Genomic DNA, 9,739 nt, shown 5'->3' on the forward strand with positions numbered 1-9,739 from the left:
GCACATCAAACCTGGGGCCAATGGGCCACATGCATTGCTATGTAGGCAACCCAATACATTTGTAGATCATAACATCATGTTGCAATAGTAGGTCAAAGTGTTTGCCACATCTATTCGAAAATATATATTCATGGTAAGCTCTTGAGTTTTTCATGTGTTCTAAGAGACAGGAATTTCCTCGAGGTTTCATGATGGCTAAAACTGTAGTGGCAATACATAGAAAGAAACATATCTGTCAACGTATGACTTTAGCCTTAGACACTTGAACTGAAAGCGAAGGCATAACATTTTTAACAGTAAGCATAAGCTGTACTCACTATTTAAAATAAATAGATACACTAGTGAAATTTGGACAAGTAAAGAAAAGAAATGCCATGGTGAATCTTGGGGTAGGACACTGAGAGAATTACTCTCCATATAAGTTTGCTGTGGTTTAAAGATTGGTTCTTGAATTCAGACATATCAAACATTTGTTTGGCAGGAATTCAACCCAATTAGAGTATTATGGAAAGGCTACTGCTAACTTTTAGGCTATAAAGTGCAGTCAGAGGTCAGAAGCTGCTACTTTAGGCAGATCACAAGCTTCAAGAACACATTAGTGGAGGACCACTTACTTAGGGTGTTCACTTGCAATTGTCTTGAACTCGTTATCCCAGTTGGGCCGTCCATACAGAGTCTTTTGTTTTAGGCCTGTGATCACATCTTTCTCCTCATCATGGTGTACAGCGAAGTGATTGGCCTGTAGCAAAGGATATACATTCAGAGAAAAAGAAGCGTGGTGTAACATACGTATTTCACAAATCAAGCCCTTACCACTTATTACACGCACGCGCATACACACACACACACACACACATGTTACAATGATAGGGGTGCTATTCAGGAAGAAGGGGAATAAAAGAGTCTTCTGTACTCATCTGCTATCCAGATACTATACTAGCTATATGGATATCAATAAGTCAGTTCCTTATGAGACACTCTTTGAAGCAAGACTGCCCTGCATTAAGGAGAAAAATCCTCTTCTGCAATCCAAATAAGTCCAGCCTAGAGTCAAAGGGAAAGGAAATATAACACAAACAAAGATGAGATAACAAAATGAGAAGACTAGCTATCCCCTGAATCCTACAGACCTTCACTGCTGGGCCATTTAGTATACGCAGGGGATTAGAAAAATTAAACGGAGATGGATTTCAAATGGTACAATGGGAAATTGGTCAGCTGCTTGTAACTCATTTTCCTGCATTGACCTTCCATTGCTGGATCCAAAAGAAAGTGGCTCCAGCCTTTCACTGCATGATCTAGACCTACAGCTGCTTGTGACTCGGGGCTTTGAACTCCTATAGAGCCAAAGGGAAACTGAGGGCAGTAGCACAATTAGCTCTTCTTTCCTGGTCCTAAACTAACAAAGCTAAAAGGTAAACTGATGATAATAATAAGGGCAGTTAGTCATTATTCCTTCCTGTCTTAGACACAGCCTGGCCTTGAGGTCATAGAGCAAGTTTTAGCTGACTGCAAGGCTAAATCAAATAATATTATAGTTAACTATTTCCTCACTGGTTGACTCAAAAGGGTGAGGCTCTGCTTTTGCCCCCAAAGACTATAATGCCCTCTAAGAGAGGCAAGCTTGTACTGCAGGGAATCTGTCCTAGTTTCCTTTCTGTCCCTGTCACAAGATATCATGATAAAAATCTCCTTAGGAGAGGAAGGCTTTCTCTGGCTCACAACTACAGATTACAGGCCATCACTGTGGAGAAGTCAGGATGGCAAGGACCTGAAACAGCTGGCCATATCCGCAGGCAAGAGGAGGAAGAAAGCAATTCACCCATGCTGCTTGCTGTTGGTTTCCACCCAGCTTTCTCCTGTCTTATATAGTCCAGGGCCCCCTGCCCAAAGAATGGTGCCACCCACCATGGGCTGCATCTTCCCACCTCAGTTAGCAACTAAGACAATGCCCCACAGATATGCCTATAGGCAAGTCTGATCTAAATGTTTAATCAATTAAGACTCTCCTCCCAGACTGAAATTTAGAACTCTTATAGGCCCAAATGCAGCTACATATAATATTTCTTAACCTTGTCAATTAAAAGATGCTTTTATCGCTAACTCTTCCTGTTGGGAGACTCTATTGCATTCAGTTGTAGACAACTGACTCATTTTATTTTAGTAGTCTCCAAATATTTTCCATGACACATTCACATATATATATGTATACATAATATATTCCATTTTCTTCATCATACGTATGTTTATTTATTTGTTATTAATATTCACAAACTGATGGGAGTAGCTGAATGCCAGCTCTGGAATATTTGGACTCTGCCAGTTACTTGTTAGGTGACTTTATGCAAATAACCTAATCAATTCTAGGCTTTTTGACTCTTTATCAATAAAATGTAGATAATAATAATAGTTACTTTATCATAGGGTTGCTGAGAACATAAAATTAGACAATCTGTATAAACACTAAAAACAATGCTGGAACAGAATTCAGTCTCTGCAAAGGCGTAGTTGTAGAACCCCAATCCTTTGATCCCCAAATCCATAAATGCTCGTCTCTAACATACTTTAAATCATATCTAGATTACTTATGACACCTCAGACAATGTAAACCCTATGTAGTTCTTATACTGTATTGTTTAGGGAGCAATGACAAGAAAAAAAATGTATGTTCAGTATGGTTCCTTTTCCCTCAAATATTTTGATTAGGTTGATGAAATATACAGATGCTGAACCTCAAGTATATGGAGAGATGACTGAGTATAAATGTATTGAGAACATCATAAAACATAGATAACATACACTAAAGAATATGTACAAGAGAGAGGGGTTAGAGTTTCCTCCCCATCTGCTTTGAGATTCCAGCTCCTTGGTGAAAACAGTGTTCTAATACCAACACAGGCCCCTTAGTTTGGAATCTGACTGGTCTAACTATCTTATGGTGAGTGTGAGCAAGCTGAGTCACTGGAATCCTTGGCCGGGGCTCGGGGAGGGGGCAGGGGAGGACAGCAGAGAAGTAGTGTATGGAACATACCGATAGGTAAAAGGAAGCCAGCACACTCTGGACACACAAGGGCCTGAGAACTGAATTCTTGTCCTCACCTGCGACTCATCCCAGCCAGTAAGGTAGATGTTGTAGCTGAGGAAGTCGGCATTGTTCCTTTCCTGCATCTGGGTCTCCAGCAGCTGCAACAGGTCTGCAAACCACTCAAAGGCATGTGTGTCCCTGCACAGCCAGTAGAAGTAGATCTGAAGAAAGATGGGACACAAATCTGATTATATCAGCATCATCAAATGGGTTTTTAATGTTCTAAACTTTTTCATGAGGCCCAGAATGCCTAGAAACAAGTTTTCAGAAATCTGGTGATGTTTGTCATTGTTTCAAGACAGGGTCTTTAATACAGCCTTGGTTGAACCCAAACTCGAAACCCTCCTGTTTCTGACTCTCAAGTGCTGGGATTGTGGGTGTGTATGGATACTTCATAAGCTAGTTTACAGAAACCTTCTCTGACGTTCATGCAGGCCAATCAGTAATACCAGTTTTCAGGAGCTGCTGGAGAGGTGGCTCACTGGGTAAGAGTGGTTTGGGTTTTTGTTTGTTTGTTTTGGTTTGGTTTTTTGTTCTTCCAGGGGCCAAACTTCTGTTCTTAGCATCTGTGTCAAGTGGCTCATAACTGCCTGTTACTCCTGTTCAAGGGCCTCTGATGTACTCTTTTGGCCTCTAGGGGTACCCTTACATGCGTGCATGTATGTGTGCACACAGACGTGTATGTGTGCACACAGACGTGCATGAGGGCACACACACATGCACAGAACAAGCACACAGACACAAATAAAACTAAATATTTAAATATAAATCAATAATACAAAGATATAGCTAAGCCCCACCTTGTGGCTCCCTACTTTCCCTCTGCTGGCTGTTGTTCCTCTCCCAGAATCCCTGGCTCCCTATGTATCTGCTCTGAGAAAGGCCAAAGGAATCACCACAGTGGTTGTTACAGGACATCTTCCCTGCCTGAGACTGCCAGACCCTCCCAAGTTCCTAGGGGGAAAAATGGTTTTACTCATATCTTCCTCCCGTAGAAAAGAGGTAAAACAGAAGAATGAAGTGTGTAGCTAGGCTATCAGAAGCAGTCTTAACAGTCACTAGAATCATTTGAGATTTACAAGGCACCTTTACAAGTAACTGACATGTAACAAGTGCCTAGGAATTTATATCCAGGAGACATCCATAAACAAGTAGAAAGTTCCACATCTCCTGCCGTATTCTGCTAAAAAGCAGTGTTTGAAGGGGTTAAAATAGAGTCAGTGTCATTATGTAATGCCGGATGACACAAAACCTATGTTTGCAGTTTGGCCTGCCACTGTTCTGTAAGCGCCACTCTTCAGCTCTGAAATCGCAACTGCTTTGAAGGCAGCAGAGTGCGGGCCTGCCTGGGCTACACAGTAAACATAAGGCAACTTAGTGAGTTCCCGTCCGGATATGAAACGGGAAATGATTGCGACTTTGTGTCTTGGTGGCACAGCATTTGATTAGCGGGTGTAAGGTCCTGGGTTCCATCACCAATCGTGCATTCCTTTCTATTTATAAGTTGTAGAAAACAGGGTCTTCAATTATACATATTTCATATTTATACATTTCTAAAAAATATATAACTTCACAGAGGGAAAACTGGAAAAGGTTGCCCAAGGGCGTAGCTCAGTGGTCGAGCACTTGAGGCTTTGGCTGCCACCCTCAGCACTGCTTGTGGGATGTGTGTATGTGTGTGTATGCGCGCGCGCGTGTGCATGCATGTGTTTGTGTATATATCTGCTCATGCATGTGCACACTCAAAGTGGAGTTGTTGGGCTGGAGTTCTAACTCCTTCCTCTTTTTCTCCACTTTGCTGAATTTATAATACTGCTAGACAAATACAGCACATTACTTTACTAACAGGTCTGCTTAGATACGAGCACATTAACTTAGCTGATAACCCTTTCAGAGAGTGACATCTAATCCAGGCCCTCCAGCAAATAAGAGGAACTGACCTTTTTGAGCCTCAGATTGGTGGCATTATCACAGTATTTGTACCAGACGGACTTGAGAATGGAGGCAAAAGGCGTGACTCCAATCCCTGCTCCCACTAGCATCACCACTTCATAGCTGAACACATCTTCACTGGCTGTGCCAAAAGGACCATCAACTGCTATCCTGAGTGGACAAGGAAGGAGATAGTTATAGGTGTATTGATCTGTACAGTAGAATATGAATGATTAGCTAATTGAAAACCTTCTTCTTTCCCTATCTCACATACACACACACACATACCCTCTTTAGATTTGTTTATTTTTATAGTTTGTGTATGTGTTTCGCCTGTGTGTATGTCTGAGTACCATGGCATGCCTGGTGCTCATAGAGGCTATAAAAGGACAACAGGTTCCCTGGAACTAGAGTTACAGACAGTTGTGAGTGCTTAGAATCAAACTCAGATCTTTTGGAAGAACAGCCAGTGCTCTGAGCCATCTCTCCAACTCCAGCTGTCTCTTGTTATGGAAAACTATATTATTACTACTACTGCTATTATTATTATTATTATTATTATTATTATTATTATTATTATTATTATGTGTATGCATATTCCAAAGCACACATGAGATCAGAGGAGAACTTTCTGCAGTTTCTCTCCTTCATGAATTGGACTCAGGACATCTGGTCTGGACAGCAAGCTCTCTTACTCATCAAAACATAGGCCCTTGTTTGGTTTGTTTGTTTTTATGTTTGTTTGTTTGTTTGTTTGAACCAAGAGTTCATGTAGCCCAGGCTGGCCTCAACGTTTCTACGTAGTCAGGGAGAACCTTGAACTCCTGATCCTGCTGCTTCCACTTCCCAAGTACCAGGATTATAGGCCTGGGCCCCACCCTGCCAGGCCTAGGCCCCACCCTGCCAGGGCAATCTAAATTTGAAGTTCCTAATTGTATTACACATTTAAGTAACAATTCTTTACACAATAACATAGTGTTAACAACACCCCTTTCCATTTGCTTATTTTTTCTTAATTAATTTATTTATTCATGTAAAATCCTGATTGTGGTCCCCTCCCCTATCTTCTTATAGTCTATCCCTCCTCCCTGTTCCCCCTCCCCCTCCCTTAGTCCTCAGAAAAGGGGAGCCCAACCCCCTGCCACCAACCCACCCCAGCTCATCAAGTAGCATGAGGACTGAGTTCATCCTCTTCCCCTGTGGCCTGACAAGGCAGCCCCACCAACAGGGAGCGATCAAAAAACAGGCAACAAAGTCCATGTCAAAGACAGCCTCCCTCGCTCCCCTTACTAGGGGACCCACATGAAGCCTGAGCTGCCTATCAGCTATATCTGTGCATTTGATTATTCATTAAACAATTCAGAAACCAGTTCTTTAATTTCTACTGAAAAGTCCCCAGTACTGTGTTAGGCAAGTGAAGACAACTATGCAACATGAATACTATTTTCAAACATATGCAAATCAAAACGATTTTGAGATCCCATTTTACACCTATTAGAATGGCTAAGATCAAAAACTCAAGTGACAGCACATGCTGGAGAGGATGTGGTAAAGGGGAACACTCCTCCATTGCTGGTGGGTGTGCAAACTTGTACCACCCCTCTGGAAATCAATCTGGTACTCTCTCAGAAAATTGGGAACAAATGATGTCATTTAAATTTTAAGAATATCTCTGCTATCACGGGGAGGCAGAGGCAGGTGGATTGCTGTGAGTTCCAGGGCAGTCTGGTCTACAAAGTGAGTCCAGAACAGCCTAGGCTACACAGAGAAACTCTGCCTTGAAAAAAAACAACAAAAAAAGAATATCTCTGGTATGATGTTTGTCAGGAAAAGTTAGTATGACTTGGTCTTGACCTTTACACATTTAAAGAATGTTGAGGGTATTATTAATATTTGATGCTTTATAGTTCACCTAAGATATCTAATCCTATGCATAAACATACCACATACAATGGGTAACACAGAGAAACACCCCTGTATCTTTCATACCTCGGCACTTTGTCACTGAGAAAAGTCATGTGGTGAGGTATGGGGAATCAGAACTACTTAGCACCAATTCTCCTTAAGGCATCCACATTTGCAGTATGTGCTCTGTACTCACTTAGGTAGTTTCCAGGCATCTTGGAACTCTTGCTTATCACAGCCACACGCATTGAATAGTCCCTCTGTCCAGTCTCCCACAATACGGATATGGATGCTAAAAAAGTCTTCCTCGGGAGCCGAGGTCAGTGTGAATGGGTGCCATTCCAGCTTGGATACCATGGGGCACTTAACAAAAATGTACTGTCCCACCTCCATCTTGAATCCCTTCTTCTTCATCTGAAGCTCAATGGTTTTGAAAGGGTGAGTGACTACCTGGAGAATAAAACACAACCCTGGAAATTACATGTTCCCAAAACATTTGTGCTTTCAGGGATAAATGGATATCTTAACTAAGTATAGATAAAATACTTAGTTATAAGATGCTTTACTTGTTTTGCTTTGTTTCTTTTTTCTTTTCTTTTTCTTTTCTTTTCTTTTTTTTTTTTTTTTTTTTTTTTTTTTAGGACCAACACAGAAGATCCTTCAGCAGCTATATCTATCATTTGGGATTTGTCCTCAATTGTAACTGATGGCTAATGATGGCCTGAGATCTGGACATGAAGTCCTAGTCTCTCTACACTCTGAGACAACACCAACACTCCCTATAAGGATCAGCTGCCATTGTAGCTGCAACCACATTGTGGGCTAGGTCAGCCTTTCTCTCTTCCTCATTCTATTTTTCTTAATTTATTAACCTTTTTCCTTGTTTGTTTTGAGACATAGTTTCTGCGTGTGGTCCAGGGTAGCCTGAAGCTTGTGATGTAGCCCAAGCTGGCCTTGAAGTCTTGCCCTCCTACCTCAATTTCCTGATTACTTGGATCATGGGAATGTGCTACCACATCTGGTTTTACTTTCATTATGAGTACAGCCCCTGAGAACATGCTCCTAATAAGCATTTTGCATGCAGTTCTCTGTTTCACAGTCTTTAGCAGGAAATCAAAACTTATGTCTGTTGTGATTTCTCTGTCTCTGTGTCTCTGTGTCTCTCTGTGTCTCTGTCTCTCTTTCTCTCTCTCTGTCTCTCTCCCTCTGTCTCTCTCTCAGGCTAAAGAAGATACAAAAATAGACAAAACGGTTCCTTCTCACTCTTTCTGTCTCTGCAGAGCAAGAGAGATCATTAGCTGATAGACAGAATATGCAAAGTTCACTAAGTATATTGCAATAACCCCAACACAAGGTTGGCCATGCTCTCTGTTCCAAATCACACCTGAATATGCCCAATTATGTGAGTTTCTACATTTTTCCTCACTTGGGGAGGATACCATCCATCTCTCCTCAAGCCAGTTTATTATATTTATTTTCCATATACACAAATGTCCATAGGAAAAAAATCTATTCAAATAATACAAATCTAGTAAATGGATAAATCTAAAACAGAACAGAATAAAGGAAACAGAAAGCAAATGTTCTTTCGTGTCAAAAAGATCTCTTCACTCCCAAGTTTATTTCAGTTACAGCTATGATCTGGAATCAATCTAACAGTTTAAAAACAATACACAGATAAAGAAAATGTGGCATCTTTATACAGTAGAATGCTATCCAGCTTAAAAGGGTGAAATCTTGCCATCAGCAACATGAGCCTGAATGACATAAGTGAAATGTCAGATGTTGATGTAGCATAATCTCATTCATATGATGAAACTGCAAGAGCTCAGCTCATAGAGATGGAGCAAATCCTTACCAGAGGATAGATAAGGAGTACTGGGCAGAAGGAAACATGGAAGGACTTAGGCACTGAGTTACAGTCAGGATGAATGGTTCTGGTGTTCTGGTGTGCAGTAGGGTAATTACACTGAATAGTCTGGTTTCTAGGTGAAGGCTTCTGGAAGACTCTGGATATTTTTATACCAGTGAGATCATGCATGTTTGAGTTGAAAGCTGTGCTGCTACTTTACTTGATTACACAGGTATATCATAGGAAAACAGTGCACAGTAGCCTATAAATATGTAGGATTATGAGCTAACTGAAAATGAAAGCAACTAAAAAAAATAATCGAAAGGGTAACATACTGTTCCTTTGAAGATGCTCACAATACCTAGAAGAGTTTCAGACAAAACAAAGGACATCAAAAGAAAGAAAGTTATGGAAAACAGACACAGCAGCCTCTCTATGCCAGTGACATTGCTGGATTTTTCTTTCCATAAGCAAAATGAAGAAGTGTGGGACTTACTATTAATCAAAGTTATTATTAAGGCTGCAGCGAAGTGGCAAAGTACATGTTTAGCATATATGATGCCTGAGTTTGACCCCTTAGTAACCACCAAAAAATGGAAAACATTTTCAAAACTTGGGATTGAAATATGTCTCATATGAAAAGGGTGCAAGCGACTTCCTCTTCTTTGAAAGAAGGAATTGGAAAGCATCATTTTGAATAGAGAAAATTATGTTGAAAATTGTTTGCCATGTTGTAACTTTGTGTGGTAAAACAATTTTTCTCATGTTGTAATTTTTTTACTATAAGCTCAAAGAGGATTTAACTAAATAAGATATATTTGTAGACAACACTCTTGCTGGAATATTTTTATATAACTGTTGTTTCTTGTATTTGAAAGAGGAGAAAGTGAACATTTATTTTCTTCACAAGTTAACAAATCTTCCCTCAAAATATAATATTTGTCTAGTTTGGTCATGTCATATTT

At 40.5% G+C, this 9,739-nt stretch overlaps 1 protein-coding gene across 1 annotated transcript in view; it reads right to left on the reverse strand.

Annotated features, from left to right (window-relative positions):
- The window catches only part of LOC127185746 (cytochrome b-245 heavy chain), a 34,293-nt gene that overhangs the window by 1,025 nt on the left and 23,529 nt on the right, over positions 1-9,739 (reverse strand). Inside the window, exons 8-11 of the mRNA XM_051142279.1 lie at positions 7,119-7,372; positions 5,026-5,188; positions 3,100-3,246; positions 615-739 (exon numbers count right to left, since the gene is read on the reverse strand). Of these exons, the coding sequence (XP_050998236.1) occupies positions 615-739; positions 3,100-3,246; positions 5,026-5,188; positions 7,119-7,372 (689 nt within the window). The remainder of the gene's footprint in view (positions 1-614; positions 740-3,099; positions 3,247-5,025; positions 5,189-7,118; positions 7,373-9,739) is intronic.

Source organism: Acomys russatus, chromosome X (assembly GCF_903995435.1).
Source record: "Acomys russatus chromosome X, mAcoRus1.1, whole genome shotgun sequence".
In the NCBI taxonomy this organism is placed as follows: Eukaryota; Metazoa; Chordata; class Mammalia; order Rodentia; family Muridae; genus Acomys; species Acomys russatus.